This window comes from Pongo pygmaeus, chromosome 18, assembly GCF_028885625.2.
Source record: "Pongo pygmaeus isolate AG05252 chromosome 18, NHGRI_mPonPyg2-v2.0_pri, whole genome shotgun sequence".
NCBI classification, from domain to species: domain Eukaryota; kingdom Metazoa; phylum Chordata; class Mammalia; order Primates; family Hominidae; genus Pongo; species Pongo pygmaeus.
In genome coordinates, this window is record NC_072391.2 from 2141041 (window position 1) to 2160087 (window position 19047).

The window sequence follows — 19047 nt, forward strand, 5'->3', positions numbered from 1 at the left end:
TAGTCAGGCTCCATCTCCACAAAAAAAAATTTTAGGCCGGGCGTGGTGTCTCATGCCTGTAATCCCAGCGCTTTGGGAGGTTGGGATCACCTGAGGTCAGGAATTGGAGACCAGCCTGACCAAAATGGTGAAACCCCATGTCTACTAAAAATACAAAAATTAGCCAGGCGTGGTGACACGTGCCTGTAGTCCCAGCTACTCAGGAGCCTGAGGCAGTAGAATCGCTTGAAACCGTGAGGCAGAGGTTGCAGTGAGCCGAGATCACGCCAATCACGCCACTGCACTCCAGCCTTGGCAACAGAGCAAGACTCTATCTCAAAAAAAAACAAACACACACACTCACACGACGAGAGTGCAGTGGCGTGATCTTGGCTCACTGCAAGCTCCGCCTCCCGGGTTCACGCCATTCTCCTGCCTCAGCCTCCCCAATAGCTGGGGCTACAGGCACCCGCCACGACGCCCTGCTAATTTTTTTTTGTATTTTTAGTAGAGACAGGCTTTCACCGTGTTCGCCAGGATGGTCTTGATCTCCTGACCTCGTGATCCACCTGCCTCAGCCTCCCAAAGTGCTGGAATTACAGGCATGAGCCACTGCGCCTGGCCAAAACACACAAAAATTAACGGGGCATGGTGACATGCGCCTGTAGTCACAGTTTCTTGGGAGGCTGAGGCACGAGAAATGCTTGATCCCAGGAGGCAGAGGTTGCAGTGACCAGAGATTGTGCCCCTGCACTCCAACCTGGGCAACAGAGTGAGACTCCATCTCAAAAAAAAAAAAAAGAAAGAAAACTGGGAAAAGTTATTGTAAGGATGGTAGAAGTTCAACATCTTGGCTGGGCGCGGTGGCTCATGCCTGTAATCCCAGCACTTTGGGAGGCCGAGGCGGATGGTTCACAAGGTCAGGAGTTCGAGATCAGCCTGACCAACATGGTGAAACCCCGTCTCTACTAAAAATACAAAAATTAGCTGGGCGTAGTGGCACACGCCTGTAATCCCAGCTACTCAGGAGGCTGAGGCAGGAGAATCACTTGAACCCAGGAGATGGAGGTTGCAGTGAACTGAGATCGTGCCGCTGAACTCCAGTTGGGTGACAGAGCGAGACTCCGTCTCAAAAAAAAAAAAAAGTTCAACATCTCTTGGAGCATTTAGGAAAAATAACAAATGTATATAGAAAGACAAGCAAAGAAAGTAAGACAGCTGTCAATCAGAAAGGAAATGTAAATAGCACACTACTTGGTTCAGTAGAAAATATTTACATAGATTTTGCTAATTCTATATAAATATTAATCTTTCAGGTTTTTTTTTTTTTTTTGAGACAGGGTCTTGCTCTGTCATCCAAGCTGGAGTCCAGTGCTATGATCATAGCTCACTGCAGCCTTGAACTCCTGGACTCAAGGGATCCTCCTGCCTTAGCTTCCCATGTAGGTAGAATTACAGGAGCCTGCCACTCTGCCTGTCTAATTTTTAACATTTTTTTGTAGAGCTGGGGTTTTGCCATGTTGCCCAGGCTGGCCTCGAACTCCTGGCCTCAGGCAATCCTCCCACCTCGGCCTCCCAAAAGTGCTGAGATTACAGTTATGAGCCACCAAACATTGCGATGAAGTCATATTAGGAGGGCTCAGGGAGGAGAAATAAGGTGATTGGGTTTCAAGAGAGCCAAAGCTTCATTTCATTTAGTGGGAAGCTATTTTATGTTGCCTGAGATGATTAAATCAAGAAACAGCAATTTATAATGTAAGTCAGCAATTTTCAATGGAGGAGAGGGCATTTTTTGTCCCCAGGAGGTGTTTGGAAGTGTCTGGAGCCATGTTTGGTTGCCACAGCGGGGCATGCCTGGCATCTAATGGTGTATTGGTTTCCTAAGGCTGCCGTAAAATATGGCCATGGGAGGCCGGGCATCGTGGCTCACACCTGTAATCCCGGAACTTTGGGAGGCCGAGGCTGGCGGATCACCTGAGGTCGGGAGTTCGAGACCAGCCTAACCAGCCTGACCAACATGGAGAAACCCTGTCTCCACTAAAAATACAAAATTAGTCGGGCATGGTGGTGCATGCCTGTCATCCTAGCTACTTGAGAGGCTGAGGCAAGTGAGTTCAATCACTTGAACCCGGGAGGCGGAGGTTGTGGTGAGCTGAGATTGCTCCATTGCACTCCAGCCTGGGCAACAAAAAGTGAAACTCCATCTCAAAAAAAAAAAAAAAAAGCCACGGGCCGGGCGCGGTGGCTCAAACCTGTAATTCCAGCACTTTGGGAGGCCGAGGCGGGTGGATCACGAGGTCAGGAGATCAAGACCATCCTGACTAATGCAGTGAAACCCCGCCTCTACTAAAATTACAAAAAGAAATTAGCCTGGCGTGGTGGCGGGCGCCTGTAGTCCCACCTACTCGGGAGGCTGAGGCAGGAGAATGGTATGAACCCGGGAGGTGGAGCGTGCAGTGAGCCGAGATTGCGCCACTGCACTCCAGCCTAGGCAACAAAGTGAGACTCCATCTCAAAAAAAAGGCCACAAACTTGGCTTAAAACACACAAATGTATTATCTTTAGCTCTGGAGTCCAGACTCTAACATGGGTCACACTGAGCTAAAATCAGGGTGTCAGGATCACTGCGTTCCTATTTGGAGGCTCCAGGGGAGAATCTGCTTCCTTGCCTTTTCCAGCTGTTAGAGGCTGCTGAAGTCCTTGGCTCATGGCCGCTTTCTGTCTTCCAGAGTTGACTCTGGGGGAGGCCAGTGGTCCAATCTTTTTTTTTTTTTTTGAGATGGAGTCTCTGTCGCCCAGGCTGAAGTGCAGTGGCACAATCTTGGCTCATTGCAACCTCCACTTCCCAGGTTCAAGTGATTCTCCTGCCTCAACCTCCTGAGTAGCTAGGACTATAGGCATGTGCTACCACACCCGGGTAATTTTGTATTTTTAGTGGAGACGGGATTTTACCATGTTGGCCAGGCTGGTCTCAAACTCCTGACCTCAAGTGATGCGCCCACCTCGGCCTCCCAAAGTGCTGGGATTACAGGTGTGAGCCACCGTGCCCAGCCAATTTTTGTATTTTTAGTAGAGATGGGGTTTCACCAGGTTGGCCAGGCTGGTCTCGAACTCTTGATGTCAGGTGATCAGCATGCCTCAGCCTCCCAAAGTGCTGGGATTACAAGCATGAGCCACTGTGCCCAACCTAAATTTTGGAATTTTTTTTTTTTTTTTTTTTGAGATGGAGTCACACTCTGTCACCCAGGCTGGAGTGCAGTGGCATGATCTCGGCTCACTGAAAGCTCTGCCTCCCGGGTTCACACCATTCTCCTGCCTCAACCTCCCGAGTAGCTGGGACTACAGGCGCCCGCCACCACACCCGGCTAATTTCTTTTTGTATTTTTAGTAGAGATAGGGTTTCACCGTGTTCGCCAGGATGGTCTGGATCTCCTGACCTCATGATCCACCCGCCTCGGCCTCCCAAAGTGCTGGGATTACAGGCGTGAGCCACCGCGCCCGGCTTTTTTTTTTTGTAGGTGGAGTTTCACTCTTGTCCACGCTGGAGTGCAATGGCACAATCTCGGCTCACTGCAAACTCCGCTTCCCGGTTCAAGCAATTCTCCTGCCTCAGCCTCCTGAGTAGCTGGGATTACAGGCATGCACCACCACGCCCAGCTAATTTTGTATATTTAGTGGAGACGGGGTTTCTCCATGTTGGCCAGGCTGGCCTCGAACTCTTGACCTCCAGTGATCTGCCCGCCTCAGCCTCTCAAAGTGCTGGGATTACAGGCATGAGCCACCACGCCCAGCCGCTAATCTCCTTCTATTAAAGCCAGCTGGCCTGACTTTAATGACTTTAGTAGAGATGGAGTGAAACCCCATCTCTACTAAAAATACAAAAATTAGCCAGGCGTGGTGGTGGGCGCCTATAATTCCAGCTGCTTGAGAACCTGAGGCAGGAGAATCGCTTGAACCCGGGAGGCAGAGGTTGTAGTGAGCGGAGATCGTGCCACTGTACTCTAGCCTGGATGACAGAGCAAGACTGTCTCAAAAAAAAGAAAAAAAATTTAAAAAGCCAGCGAATTAGCAACCTTAATTTTATATTCCCGGGTGTGGTGGTGCACACGTGTAGTCTCAGCTACTTGGGAGGCCGAGGCAGGAGGATTGTGTGAGTCCAGGAGTTCTGAGGATATACTGGGCTATGTCAGTCAGGTGTCTGCACTAAGTTTGGCATTGACATGGTGACCTCCTGGGAGCAGGGGACCACCAGGTTGCCTCAGGAGGGGTGAACTGGACCAGTTTGGAAAGAGAGCAGGTCAAAACTCCTGTGCCAGTCAGTAGTGGGATCACACCTGTGAATAGCCACTAGACATCAGCCTGGGCAACATAGTGAGACCCTGCCTCTAATAAAACATTTTATCTACAGCCTAATTCCCTCCTACTATGTGGCATAAATATTCACAGGTTGCAGGGATTGGGGGCGAACATCTTTGGGGGGCTACTATTCTGCATACACAAATGGGTGAAGGCCAGGGATGCTGCTAAACATTCTCAGTGCACAGGATGGCAAAGGTCAGTAGTGCTGCAGCTAAGAGTTTTTCTGTTTCTGGCCAGGCGTGGTGGCTCACGCCTGTAATCCCAGCACTATGGGAGACCGAGGTGGGTGGAGCACCTGAGGTCAGGAGTTCGGGACCAGCCTGCCAACATGGCGAAACCCTGTCTCTACTAAAAATACAGAAATTAGCTGAGCGTTTTGGCAGGCGCCTACAATCCCAGCTACTCGGGAGGCTGAGTCAGGAGAATCTCTTGAGCCTAGGAGGCAGAGGTTGCAGTGAGCAGAGATCGCACCATTGCACTCCAGCCTGGGTGACAGAGTGAGACTCTGTCTCAAAAACAAAACAAACAAAACAAAACAAAATAGTAGTTACGCTGATGATTCAAACATTTGGAGATAAATACTAGAAGAAACAGCTAACAGCTAAAGGAGTTGGAAGTAGCTGTCTCTGGAGAGTAGGAGCAGCATGTGAAGGGCAGGCAGAGATAGCTTTGTTCTCTTCCTTACAGCAAGCAGCCTTTCATTTATAATGTATACTGCCTTGACAACATTAATTATTTTATTTTATTTACTTATTTATTTATTTTTTATTTTTTTGAGACGGAGTCTTGCTCTGTTGCCCAGGCTGGAGTGTAGTGGCACCATCTCGGCCCACTACAACCTCTGCCTCCCGGGTTCAAGCAATTCTCCTGCCTCAGCCTCCCGAATAGTTGGGATTACAGGCATGCACCACCATGGCTGGCTAATTTTTGTATTCTTAGTAGAGATGGGGTTTCAACATGTTGGCCAGGCTGGTCTCAAATTCTTAACCTTGTGATCCGCCTGTCTCAGCCTCCCAAAGTGCTGGGATTATAGGCATGAGCCACCGGGCCCAGCCCTAATTATTATTATTATTATTATTATTATTATTTTCTTTTTTCTTTTTCTTTTCTTTCTTTCTTTCTTTTTTTTTTTTTTTTTTTTTTTTTTGAGGTGGTGTCTTGCTCTGTCGCCCTGGCTGAAGTACAGTGACATGATCTTGGCTCACTGCAACCTCCGCCTCCCGGGTTCAAGCGATTCTCCTGCCTCAGCCTCCCAAGTAGCTGGGATTACAGGTGCCTGCCACCACGCCCAGCTAATTTTTGTATTTTTAGTAGAGACAAAGTTTCACTGTGTTGGCCAGGCTGGTCTCAAACTCCTGACCTCATGATCCGCCCGCCTCGGCCTCCCAAAGTGCTGGGATTACAAGCGTGAGCCACCACATCCGGCCAATTTTTTGTATTTTTAGTAGAGACGGGGTTTCACCGTGTTAGCCAGGATGGTCTCGATCGCCTGACCTTGTGATCCGCCCACCTCGGCCTCCCAAAGCGCTGGGATTACAGGTGTGAGCCATTGAGCCTGGCCAATTATTTAATGTATTTACTGTTTTTTTTTTTTTTCATTTTTTTGTGAGATGGATTCTCACTCTGTCACCCATGCTGGAATGCAGTGGCATAATCTCAGCTCACTGAAACCTCCGCCTTCTAGGTTCAAGCGATTCTTGAGAGCTTGTTTGGAGGTTCTAGCAGGGGAGCGCAGCTACTCGTATACTCTTGACCGAAGACCGGTCCTCCTCTATTGGGGATGGTCGTCCTCTTCGACAGAGCGCGCAGCTTCAGGAGGGACGCACATGGAGCGGTGAGGGAGGAAGGGGACACCCGCCTAGCCAGCCAGATCAGCCGAATCAACCCTGGCGATCAATGGGGTGACAGATGTCGCAGCCAGATCACCCTCACATCCAAGGTTCAAGCGATTCTTATGCCTCAGCCTCCCGAGTAGCTGGGATTACAGGCGTGCGCCACAACACCCAGCTAATTTTTTTGTATTTTTAGTAAAGATGGAGTTTCACCATGTTGGCCAGGCTGGTCTTGAACTCCTGAGCTTAAGTGATCCGCCCACCTCGGCTTCCCAAACTGTTGGGATTATAGGCATGAGCCACTGAGCCCGAGCTGTGTATTTACTTTTTGAGACAGGGTCTGTCGCCCAGGCTGGAGTGCAGTGGCTCGATCGACACTCACTGCAGCCTTGCGAACTCCAGGCCTCAAGGGATCTTTCTACCTGGGACTTCAGGCACACACCACCACACTCAGCTAATATATATATATTTTTTGTCATTGTTTGTTTTGGTAGAGATGGGGTTTCACTATATGGCCCAGGCTGGTCTCTAACTCCGCCTCAGCCTCCCAAAGTGTTGGGATTGCAGGCGTGAGCCACTGTGCCATGCCCTGGCCAATAATTTTAAAGATGACAAAACAGATTTGCTCATTAATCTCCTCCTTACCAGGGCGTTCCTGTTCGGGGCCAGGCTTTGTGCCTGCGGCAGGCATGGTCCCGGCCTTAAGCAAGTGTCTCATGGGTTTCTAGGCGGGACACTGGTGTCAAGGAACTGAGAGGTGAGCCTCAAGAAGCAGGGCTGGCTCTCATCACCTCCTCCCCAAGGAGAGCTGTGGCTCCAGACCCCTGGAGGTGGGGGGAAGGAAGCCTTTGTCACCAGGTCCCCTCCCTGGGCACCAGGCTGGGCAGGACACAGAGGCCCTCCTCCTGCCGCCTGAAAAGGGAGCCCACAGACACCCTTAAGGTTCTGTGTTTTGCTCCTCTAACCCCTGCCTTGTGTTCCGGACACCCCACCCAACAGACGCCTCCCCGTGCCTCTGTTCCCAGTGACCTTTCCCTGCGTCCTGCGACTCTCACTCCCTTGGGCCATGGCAATAAACAAGGTAGAGGAGCCACTGCTGGTTTTTTTTGTTGTTGTTGTTCTGTTTTGTTTTGTTTTTTGAGACAGAGTCTCGCTCTGTCACCCAGTCTGGAGTGCAGTGGTGTGATTTTGGTTCACTGCAATCTCTGCCTCCCAGGTTCAAGTGATTCTCTTCTCCTGCCCAGCCTCCCGAGTAGCTGGGACTACAGGCGTCCACCACCACGCCTGGCTAATTTTTGTATTTTTAGTAGAGACGAGGTTTCACTGTGTTGGCCAGGCTGGTCTCAAACTCCTGACCTCGTGATCTACCTGCCTTGGCCTGCCAAAGTGCTGGGATTACAAGCATGAGCCACCACGTCCAGCTGGTTTTTTTGTTTTTGTTTTTGTTTTTGTTTTTGAGAAGGAGTCTTCCTCTGTTGCCCAGGCGGGAGTGCAGTGGCGCAATCTCCACTACTTCTATTTTCTGTCACGGGGACTTCCATCTCAGCATAGAGTTTCATTGATCAGTTTCCACAGTTCCCCCTGCAGAAGCTCCCCCGGCCACCTCCAGGGGGCGTCCTGGACCCTCCCCTGACTGGCTGGAGTCCCCCCAGGGGTCCAGAGACGCCCACGTCCTCTTAGCCAGGAGCGGGTGGCAGTGCCAAGGGACCCTAATGGGGCCTGGCTCTGGCCCATGTCGTGCTGCACTGCCCGCCCACCACACACTCCAGGCAGCTGTCAAGGACAAGGGGCCCCGGGGGAGCGCGGCAGGGACAGCTTCTTGCAGGGCCTCTGGTCCCCGTGGTCCTCCAGGCGGCGCAGACTCCATCTGCATCCCCCATTCTGCCCCCGTCAAGTGTTTTCCTGACAGGCTGGGGGTGGTCAGCCTCTGGTGCAGCAAGGATAGGTCCTAACCACAGCTTTCATTGAGTGCCTACTGGGTACCAGGCACGGTTCAGCTCCCAGACCCACCAGTGGATTATCAATGCCAACAAGTGGCCACTGTTTTTACCCCGTTTACAGATGAGGAAACTGAGGCAGGAGAGGCCGAGGTCCTTATCCTCTTCCCCTCAGCTGCGACTATCAAGCAGGGCTGGCGTCTCACCACTTCAGTGTGGCCTTCGTGGGGAGGGCTGCTGCTTCTAAACCTCCTCAGGCTCACCAGCCCCACTGGGGACCCTCATGCCTCAGGAGTGGGAGTCTGGCTCTGCCCCCAGACCTTCTGTTTTGTTTGTTTGTTTGTTTTTTGAGATGGAGTCTTGCTCTGTCGCCCAGGCTGAAGTACAGTGGTCCCATCTTGGCTCACTGCAACCTCTGCCTCCCGAGTTCAAGTGATTCTCCTCCCTCAGCCTCCCGAGCAGCTGGGACTACAGGCGTGTGCCACCATGCCCGGCTAAGTTTTTTTTGTTTGTTTTTTGTTTTTGAGGTGGAGTCTCACTCTGTCACCCAGGCTGGAGTGCAATGGTGCATTCTTGGCTCACTGCAACCTCTGCCTCCCAGGACCAAGCAATTCTCCCGCCTCAGTCTCCCGAGTAGCTGGGACTGCAGGCGAGTGCCACCACACCCGGCTAATTTTTGTATTTTTAGTAGAGATGGGGTTTCACTATGTTGGTCAGGCTGGTCTGAAACTCTTGACCTCGTGACATGCCTGCCTTGACCTCCCAAAGTGCTGAGATTACAGGCGTGAGCCACTGTGCCTGGCGAGTTTTGTATTTTTAATAGAGATGGGGTTTTGCCATGTTGGCCAGGCTGGTCTTGAACTCCTGGCCTCAAGTAATCCACCTGCCTCAGCCTCCTGAAGTGCTGGGATTACAGGCATGAGCCACCGTGCCCAGCCTACCCCCAGCCTTTCTGTGCCCCTCTGGACAGGGGTACCCTGTTCCCCCAAGCCGAGGCTCTTGGGCTCAGATGCTAGGATGTATCTCACCTCCACCATTTACCCAACATGATCTGGGGCAGGTCAGTTCTCCCTGGGCCTCAGTTTGCTCGTTGGTGAGTGGAGTCAATAATAGTTCCACTCATGGCATTATCTGGAGGTCAAGATGAGATAGTTCATGATGACCCAAAACGAGATCCCTGGTGTCTGGGACCCAGGGGCTGCCCCATGACTGGCATGGTTGCTGAGGGAGGGCTGGATTCACCCTTGCTGGGAGGTCACGAAAGACTGCGTCAGGCTCTGCCCTCTGGGAGGGGGTTGTTAAGCCCAGGTGGGCACAGAGGGATATTCTGAGGGACTGTCTGGCCCTGTGCCTTTTTTTTTTTTCTTTTAAAGATGCAGTTGCGGCCAGGCGCGGTGGCTCACACCTGTAATCCCAGCACTTTGGGAGGCCGAGGCGGGCGGATCACGAGGTCAGGAGATCGAGACCATCCTGGCTAACATGGTGAAACCCCGTCTCTACTAAAAATACAAAAAATTAGCCGGGCATAGTGGCGGGCACCTGTAGTCCCAGCTACTCGGGAGGCTGAGGCAGGAGAATGGCGTGAACCCGGGAGGAGGAGCTTGCAGTGAGCCAGGATTGCACCACTGCACTTCAGCCTGGGCAACAGAGCCAGACTCCGTCTCAAAAAAAAAAAAAAAAAGATGCAGTTTCGCTCTTGTTGCCCAGGCTGGAGTGCAATGACGCAATCTTGGCTCGCTGCAACCTCTGCCTCCCGGGTTCAAGCGATTCTCCTGCCTTAGCCTCTCAAGTAGCTGGGATTACAGGTGCCTGCCACCATACCCAGCTAATTTTTTGTATTTTTCGTAGAGATGGGGTTTCACTATGTTGGCCAGGCCGGTCTTGAATTCCTGACCTCAGGTGATCTGCCTGCCTTGGCCTCCCAACGTGCTGGGATTACAGGTGTGAGCCACCACATCCGGCCAAGGATCTGGGCCATTTAAGTGGAGTGCTGAAGGGTAAGGAGGCGTTAGCCAGGCTAAGAAGGAGGGAATGATGCTCTAGGCACAGACACACAGAGGCAGGCAAAGCCACAGGCTGTTGGTTTAGGCAAAAATTGAGACTGGCTGGATAAAGTGGTCTTGGGGGACCATCACCAGAGAAGAGGCGCTGGAGGTCTGCAAGGCCTTGTCCTGCCCCTCCAGGGGTAGAGGCTCCAGGAGGGGCTGACTCTTTCTCCTGGAAGCCTCACAGAACCGCAGACCCCAGGGATGGCTTGGTGTTGCCAACATGAGGCTTCTAAGGCTTCTGCGGGGAGATGGGTTGGTGGGGAGAAGCTGGGGGTGGCAGTGGACAGGACAGGGTGTGGGGACAGCTTTGGGAGCTGTGCTAGGCAAGGACAAGGGACAACTCTTGGGGGGAGTCACCCAGAGGGGTCTTGAATGGTGCTGAAGGCCCCCGACAGCCCTCCTGCTATAGCCACTGTAGCTCTGCCTGCACCTGGGCCTTTGCTCTGCTGTCGTCCCACCGGCAGGAGTCTGGCTAAAGGGGCATCCCTCAGCCCTACTCCCTCATCAGTGTTCCCAGTACCCCCTCCCTGGCACTTCCACTCCTGGGGGGAGGAGGCTGAGCAGGCAGAGAATGGGACGTGTCCCCCCAGAGGAGCCTCCAGCCCAGTTCCAGCCAGCGGCCCACTCAGTGAGGTGCTCAAGTACCCACGTCCCCCGCCAGCTGCCAGGGTTCCCTCTCCTCCCTCCGTCCCTCCCCCCATCTGGGGAGCCCAGCGGTACTGAGGGGGCGGAACGAGGCGGGGCCACCGAGCGGTTATAGCTGGGCCTGCAGGGGACCCACGGCTCGCCTCCAGCCTCCTGCGCTCCGGTACCCGGGCGTCCCAACTCCACTGCGCGCCCAAACCCAGCCGAGCCGGTTTGTGGCCCGCCCCGCCGGGCGGCCGTCGACGCGAGCGCCCTGGCGCGGGGCCCAGGGGAGCGGGGGGCTCCCGCGAGCCGGCCGCGGCTGGCACTGCTGCTGCTCCTGCTCCTGCTGCCGCTGCCCTCCGGCGCGTGGTACAAGCACGTGGCGAGTCCCCGCTACCACACGGTGGGCCGCGCCGCTGGCCTGCTCATGGGGCTGCGTCGCTCACCCTATCTGTGGCGCCGCGCGCTGCGCGCGGCCGCCGGGCCCCTGGCCAGGGACACCCTCTCCCCCGAACCCGCCGCCCGCGAGGCTCCTCTCCTGCTGCCCTCGTGGGTTCAGGAGCTGTGGGAGACGCGACGCAGGAGCTCCCAGGCAGGGATCCCCGTCCGTGCGCCCCGGAGCCCGCGCGCCCCAGAGCCTGCGCTGGAACCGGAGTCCCTGGACTTCAGCGGAGCCGGCCAGGTACGTGAGAGGGGAGGAGGCCTGGACCGCCGCGGGCAAGGGGGTCTCGGGAGGTCTGAGCCGGAGCACGGAGCCGCGCGTTCAGGTGGCACCCTCGGGCCCTTCCATCCCCTGCTCCGCGCCCAGAAAAGCTTTCCCTGGGCAGGCTCGACCCTGGCACCCGGGGGCGGTGGTGGAGGGCCATAGCCTCCTCCCCACGGCCTTGCTGTGTTCTCGCTAGAGACTTCGGAGAGACGTCTCCCGCCCAGCCGTGGCCCCCGCAGCAAACCGCCTTGGCCTGCCCCGCCTGGCCCCCGGACCGTTCTGACAGCGTCCCCCGCCCCCGGCGCCTCCGCGCCTGACCCAGGAGGAGTGGCCGCGCGCTTCCAGGAGCCGCTCACAGACCCGGCCTGCCGTCCGGTCAATAAAATCCGCCTGACTTCTGCGCCCCCGCATGCGACCCCTTCGTTTGCTTGTGTACTTTGCCGTCTAGCTCAGGGCGCAGACAGGCGCGCCCACGCCCTGGCAAATGTCAGGGGCCCCTCCCTCGCCGACCAGAGGAAGCGCGGGGCACTCAGCATTCATTTCAAACCTGGATCTCCCGGCACCCCCTCCCTCCCTTAGCCAAAGGCTTCCGCAGAGGATTAAGAACCCCTGGTCCCCTTTTTCTGGGTCATGCCCCGGGAGGAGGGGCCCCTCCACCTGAGCCCCACCTTGCTTCTTGCTTTTTTTTTTTTTTTTTTTTTTTTTGAGATGGAGTCTCTCTTTGTCGCCCAGGCTGGAGTGCAATGGCGCGATCTCGGCTTACTGCAACCTCCACCTCCCAGGTTCAAGCGATTCTCCTGCCTCAGCCTCCTGAGTAGCTGGGATTACAGGCACCCACCATGATGCCCAGCTAATTTTTGTATTTTTGTAGAGACAAAGTTTCACCATGTTGGCCGGGCTGGTCTTGAACTCCTGATCTCAGGTGATCCGCCCAGCTCAGCCTCCCTCCCAAAGTGCTGGGATTACAGGCATGAGCCACGGCGCCCGGCCGCTCCTCTGCCTTTTTTTTTTTTTTTTTTTTTGAGACGGAGTCTCGCTCTGTTGCCCAGGCTGGAGTGCAGTGGCGTAATCTCGGCTCACTGCAAGCTCCGTCTCCGGGGTTCACGCCATTCTCCTGCCTCAGCCTCCTGAGTAGCTGGGACTACAGGCGCCTGCCACCTCGCCCAGATAATTTTTTGTATTTTTAGTTGAGATGGGGTTTCACCGTGTTAGCCAGGATGGTCTCGATCTCCTGACCTCGTGATCCACCCGCCTCGGCCTCCCAAAGTGCTGGGATTACAGGTGTGAGCCACCGGGCCCGGCCTGCTGCTCTGCCTTTTATCCCCCTCTGCATGCGCTTCTGGTCACCGGCTCCAGCCCCCCCACATAAATGTGCCCTGCCATCTTGAACACCGAGGACCTCCGTCCACCAGGCCCCCTCCAGTTACCCTCCCAAGGGTCTGGGCCTCTTCTCCCTCCCGCTGCCTCTTCAACCCTCTCTAATCTTCTCTGCGACTCCAACGACTGTCCTGGACCCCAAACCACCAAGGTCACATGCCCTGATGCAGCCCACCCTTGGAGCCCTCCTGTGGCCATGTGGCAGGGTCCCCCCTTGGAGCCACCCAGCAAGGATTGGGGGAGAGGTGGTCCTGGGCCTGGCTCCAGGATGCCCTGTGGAACCAGCTCCCCACCCCCACTTCGGAAGCCCCCCTCCCCTCGCTGGTAGGTCCTTTCCATCTCCAAGTTGTGTCTGTCTCGCAAATGTGGGTGCTTTTTATCTCCACCCCTTCAATTCTTTTTCTTTTTCTTTTTTTTTTTTTTTTTTTTTGAGACAGAGTCTCCAGCCCATGCTGAAGAGGCACTATCTCGGCTCACTGCAACCTCCACCTTTCTGCCTCCCCAGCTCAGATGATTCTCCCGCCTCAGCCTCCCCAGTAGCTGGGATTACAGGTGCCCGCTAACACGCCTAGCTAATTTTTGTATTTTTTTTTTTTTTTGACACAGAGTCTTGCACTGTTGCCCGGGCAGGAGTGCGGTGGCGTGATCTCCGCTCACTGCAAGCTCCGCCTCCCGGGTTCACGCCATTCTCCTGCCTCAGCCTCCTGAGTAGCTGGGACTACAGGCACCTGCCACTATGCCTGGCTAATTTTTTGTACTTTTTTTTTTTTTTTTGAGACGGAGTCTTGCTCTGTCGCCCAGGCTGGAGTGCAGTGGCGTGATCTCGGCTCACTGCAAGCTCCGCCTCCCGGGTTTACGCCATTCTCCTGCCTCAGCCTCTGGAGTAGCTGGAACTACAGGCGCCTGCCACCACGCCCAGCTAATTTTTTGTATTTTTAGTAGAGACGGGGTTTCACCGTGTTAGCCAGGGTGGTCTCGATCTCCTGACCTCGTGATCCACCCGCCTCAGCCTCCCAAAGTGCTGGGATTACAGGCGTGAGCCACCGCGCCCGGCCAATTTTTTGTACTTTTAGTAGAGAAGAGGTTTCACCATGTTAGCCAAGATGGTCTCGAACTCCTGACCTTGTGATCTGCCTGCCGCGGCCTCTCAAAGTGCAGGGATTACAGGCGTGAGCCACCACACCTGGCCTAATTTTTGCGTTTTTTTTTTTTTTTTTTAAGTAGAGATGGGGTTTTGCCATGTTGGCCAGGCTGGTCTTGAACTCCTGACCTCAGGTGATCCGCCCACCTTGTCCTCCTAAAGTGCTGAGATAACAGGCATGAGCCATGCACCCAGCACCCGGCCCACCAGACAATTTTTTTTTTTTTTTTTGAGACGGAATTTCCCTCTTGTTGCCCAGGCTGGAGTGCAATGGCACGATCTCGGCTCACCGCAACCTCTGCCTCCCAGGTTCAAGCCATTCTTCTGTCTCAGCCTCCCGAGTAGCTGGGATTACAGGCATGGGCCACCACGCCCGGCTAATTTTGTATTTTTAGTAGAGACAGGGTTTCTCCACGTTGGTCAGGCTGGTCTCGAACTCCCAACCTCAGGTGATCCTCCCGCCCGGGCCTCCCAAAGTGCTGGGATTACAGGCTTGAGCCACCGTGCCCCGCCTCAACAGCCAATTCATTTTTTTTTTTTTTTTTTTTTGAGACGGAGTCTTGCTCTGTCGCCCAGGCTGGAGTGCAGTGGTGCGATCTCGGCTCACTGCAAGCCCCGCCTCCTGGGTTCACGCCATTCTCCTGCCTCAGCCTCCCGAGTAGCTGGGACTACAGGTGCCCGCCACCACGCCCAGCTAATTTTTGTATTTTTAGTAGAGACGGGGTTTCACCGTATTGGCCAAGATGGTCTCGATCTCCTGACCTCGTGATCCGCCCGCCTTGGCCTCCCAAAGTGCTGGGATTACAAAGTGCTGGCTCCCAAAGTGCGTGAGCCACCGCGCCCGGCCAACAGCCAATTCTTATGGAGCCCTTGGTTCCATCTAGCCCTCCCTCCGGCTCTGTGCTGGGTGAAGAGGTGGTCACACACCTCACAGGGCAACTCATTCTCCTCCCTGCGAGCTCATTCCTTCCCACTCCTGCCCCTGTTCCTCACTGAACCTGACCTCTAAGAACATGGATGTCCTGACCTCGTCACCCGCACAGCACGCCTCAAGGGCTGCGCACTGCCTATGGGACGATACCCGTGCTCTGGCAGGGCTGGCCCTGTCTGCTCTCACCGCCCCTCCCACTGCCTCCTCCCCCTTCCCCACCGCCTGCTCCAGACTGCAGATTCCAGGACAGCCCGGGACGTCCCTCCCCGAAGGAGGACTCCAGGGCCCCAGGCTGGGTTAAGTGTTCTTCCTGGGGCTGCTTCAGCTCTGGCCTCCCCTTGCGCAGGCGAAGGTGCTCAAAGCTCTGTTCTCGCAGGGCGGGGGGGAGGTTCAGTGATGTTCCCTGGTGCTTGCCTGGTCCAAGATGAGGAGGCAGAGCCCATAAGGGGCTTCTCTGCCTCCCCCACTCCACACCCTTATTCCCCTGCAGCGCAACCAGGCCTAGGGCGCCAGCCTCACCCCGGTCCCCACCCCACAGGACTGGATCGAGTGGAAGGAAGCCAGATGGGCAGGATCCTGGGGCAACTCCTCGCACGATGCAATGCCACCAGTTCCGGCCAGGTGGCGCTGCGCGGCTACTGTTCCGGGCGGTAGCGTCCGACCCGCGCCTCCAGCAACGGGCGGGGCTAGAGCCGCAGTGGGCGGGGCCACGGAGGGTGGGCGGGGCCGCCCCGTCGGCGGCAGCGGTTTCCTGCCTCTCCCTCCCTCTTGGGTCGTCGCAGTTCCCCCGCCTTCTCTCTCCCTCTCGTCTGTGGGTCTCTGTTGGTCACCTCCTTCTGTCGCGCTGGCTCCGCCTGCTCCAGTTTCGAAATGTAAAGAGAGGCTCGGTGCAGCCTGAGGGAAGAGGCCCTAAGCGCGGTCTGGTTATGCTTGCAGGGCCATTAATGTCCATTAGGAAGCCCCGCCTGCCTGAGCAGCTCTGGACCATTACCGGGAGTCGGAATAGTGGCCCCACCCCCAGACAGGGCCCCAGGCCACGGCTACACCCCGGAGCCCCCGTCCAGGTCCAGGCTCGGGCTCCCTGAGATCGCTGGGACCTTGGTGGAGGGATGCGGGTTCAAGGCCCGGAGGAAAATCCTGCCGAAACAGGAGTGCAGGGGCGGCCCCCACCCCGGTGGACCCTCCCACTGACAGCCCAGGGGAACGGCTGAGACCTGCTCTCCCTCTGCTGGATAGGACTCACGCCTGGGTAGCATGCTGGCAGGCCTGGGTTAAGGGGGTTGGGTGGAGAGTTGGGGGATCTCCCAAGCCTCTGATTGCCCCTGCCTTGATTTTCTTCCCTCCTGCTGCTGCCCTGGGAGCCCACGTCACCCCCACGCCATCTGCACCCCACAGAACCAGGAAAATAAAGTCCACCCTCCTCTCAATGCCGGCCCTACTCCCTCCCGTCCACCTCCCTAGCCCTCTCTTCAAGACACCAAGCACTTGGCGGCCCCTGAACACCTTTGCCCAAGTGCTTCCCTTCGCCTTTCTCTGCCTCTAGTGCAGCACCCGTGGGGGCCAAGGTCAGCCTCAGACCAGGGCTGAGAGCTTCCGGAGGCTGGCTGGAGAAGAGGCCTGGAAGGGTTTGCCCCCCAGAGCTTCTAGGTCACCCTTCCTTGCCTGTTCCTTCAGGCCCCTGAACTCACTGTCCCCTCTCACTGACTCTGCACCTCCTCTGAAATTGTGACCTCTGGTTCCTCTCCGGCTGCTTCATTCCTCCTGCTCCCTGCTTTGCGAGGCCCACTTCCTTTGTTGCCCGGCCCTTTGCTACTCTGTTACTCTCCTCAGCCCTTCTTCAGCTCCTTCGTGGCTTTGGGGACTCTTTTGTTACTCTGTAGCAGCAGTGTGTCTGGTGATATTTTCTTGGTTTCTGCCCCTGGTTGTGACCTCATGTCCCTTGTGGCCCTTCCCTCCGCCATGCTGTTCTCCATCCCATCTTTTATTTTTTTATTTATTTTTAAATTATTTATTTATTGTTTTTGAGACGGTGTCTAGCTCTGTCGCCCAGGCTGGAGTGCAGTGACGCAATCTCAGCTCACTGCAACCTCCGCCTCCTGGGTTCAAGCGATTCTCCTGCCTCAGCCTCCCCAGTAGCTGGGATTACAGGTGCCCACCACCACGCCTGGCTATTTTTTTTCGTATTTTTAGTAGAGACAGGGTTTCGCCATGTTGGCCAGGCTGGTCTCGAACTCCTGACCTCAGGTGATCCACCCGCCTCGGCCTCCCAAAGTGTTGGGATTACAGGCGTGAGCCACTGCTCCCGGCCCCCCATCCCATCTTCAGTCACTGGGAGTAGGAATCAGCTGAGTCCTGGGCCAGGGAAGGATGGTGTATGCCCAAGGCTGATCAGGAGTCTGCCCCACCCAGGGGGGGTAAGGTCTGCAAGCCCCCTTACCCAGGGGGTATCCAGCCACCTCCCTCGACTCTAGTGTGGTCACGAAGCTACAGCCTGCCAGGTTTTGGGTAGACCTGGTTGGTGTGGGATGACCGCTAAGCCCAAACAGGTGTGGTATGTGGGGTGCGTGGTGGTGGTTCACACTGCCCACAGCCATCTTCATAGACTCCAAGGGTGGCAGCATCAGGCTGTGTCCAGGGAGGCCAGCCATAGGCCAGACAGGCAGCCTGTGGACATGCAGACAGATAGATGGAAGTGGCTGGCCGGGCGGGAGCCTGAGGCAGCCTTAGCCAGGAATCGCAGGGGTGGGGGTGGCGAGCAGCCATGGCGCCTCAGCCTAAGTGGCTTTTAGGGGCAGCTGCCGGGATATGGGCACCCAGGGGGCCATGGCCCAGGAGGCTGCCCAGAGGCGAGCCCTGTGCTTGGGTGGGGGCCGGGGAGCCCAGGCCAGGGCCCCGGAGAGAGGAGAGGGAGAGGAGGACTGCGCCAAGCCTGCTTCTACGGCTCACATGGGGAATTGCCTGGGCTGGCTGTGCCTGACCCCTGGGAACCAGGTATGTGCAGGGGGCCTGGCTGGGCTGGGGAGGAGGGCAGACTGGGGCTGTGCCTGGACTCAGCTACCTTCCTATATTGGAGACAGAGGAAGAGCTGGGTGGTGAAGAGCATGGATTCCGAATCTCACATCCCTGGGCCCAAATGGAGCTGAGGAAGCTTCGTGGGTCTTTTCCCTCTCCAGGCCTGTTTGCAGGTCTGTGAAGTGGCTGGTCCCCTAGGGTTGTTCCAGGTAAAATGCACTCAGGTATAAATGATTTCACCGTGGTGGTGACTGTCCTGTTGGGGAAGGAGGGACACTCGTGCTTCAGGTAGAGGCTGAGGGACGTGGACAGCTGTGGGCAGGGGAGGGGAGGCCTGCTGCCGGCCTGTGGACACTGTGGAGCAGCGCCTGTGCACACCCAGAGCTTAGAGCCCAAATAATTCAGTGGATTGTAGCCCATGTCAGGAGGGGGGCAGCAGGGACCCTCGAGGCTCATATCCTTTTGTCACCCTGCAAAGTCACAGTCCAGGCCTGGGGTGGGCTAGAACACAAGTGAGGGGGCCGGCCCGGCCAAGGGAAAGAATGGCAGGAGGGAACGGGAATGGACGCCGTGCAGATAGCCCGAACACGGCGGGTAGGCCAGGGAGTCTCCCAGCCACTGGCCCCCAGGATGCAGGGAGGGGCTGCTGCGTGTCACTTTTAAAGCCCTTTTTGCCTCCTGGGCCCTCCTGAGACTCTGCCCTGGGCCAGGGCAGCTCTGGCTGCAGGAGGGATCCAGATCAGGGACAGCCGAGAGGAGACAGGCAAGGGGGTCTGGGAGGGCTTCCCGGGGAGGGTGGGGAGGGCTGTGGCCCTTGTTCTTACCCTTTGGCCCCTTTGACGGGGTCCCTTAGCCTGGAGACCCTTTGTCCAACCCGTCGCCCACCTCAAGACCTGCCTCGATGCTGCGCATACAGTAGGTATCCAATAAATGTTCCTGGGCTAGAAGGCAAAGGCGCTGGCACCAAGGCGGCTGCCCAGAGTAGGGGCGAGACAGAGAGGTCCCGGTGGTTAGGGGGTCCCCTAGCCCTGCCGCCTCCCCCTGCCCCGCCTCCGGCTGGCCGTGCTCGGAGGTAGGGGCCCGGCCGGGATGGCTGGG

General features: G+C 56.2%; 1 protein-coding gene and 1 long non-coding RNA gene across 2 annotated transcripts; one reads left to right on the forward strand and one right to left on the reverse strand.

Annotated features, from left to right (window-relative positions):
- The first annotated feature begins 10726 nt into the window (after window positions 1–10726).
- On the forward strand, window positions 10727–11897 carry NPW (neuropeptide W). Its single transcript, XM_063655124.1, has 3 exons — window positions 10727–10783; window positions 10916–11464; window positions 11685–11897. Exons 1-3 carry the CDS (start codon window positions 10727–10729, stop codon window positions 11769–11771), a joined length of 693 nt encoding a protein of 230 aa, XP_063511194.1. The 3' UTR covers window positions 11772–11897.
- Window positions 11898–16276: 4379 nt separating this feature from the next.
- On the reverse strand, window positions 16277–19039 carry LOC134738607 (uncharacterized). Its single transcript, XR_010124469.1, has 2 exons — window positions 18774–19039; window positions 16277–18205 (listed from the first exon to the last, which is right to left on the reverse strand). It is a non-coding gene; the product is annotated as an uncharacterized LOC134738607 (long non-coding RNA).
- Window positions 19040–19047: the final 8 nt, after the last annotated feature.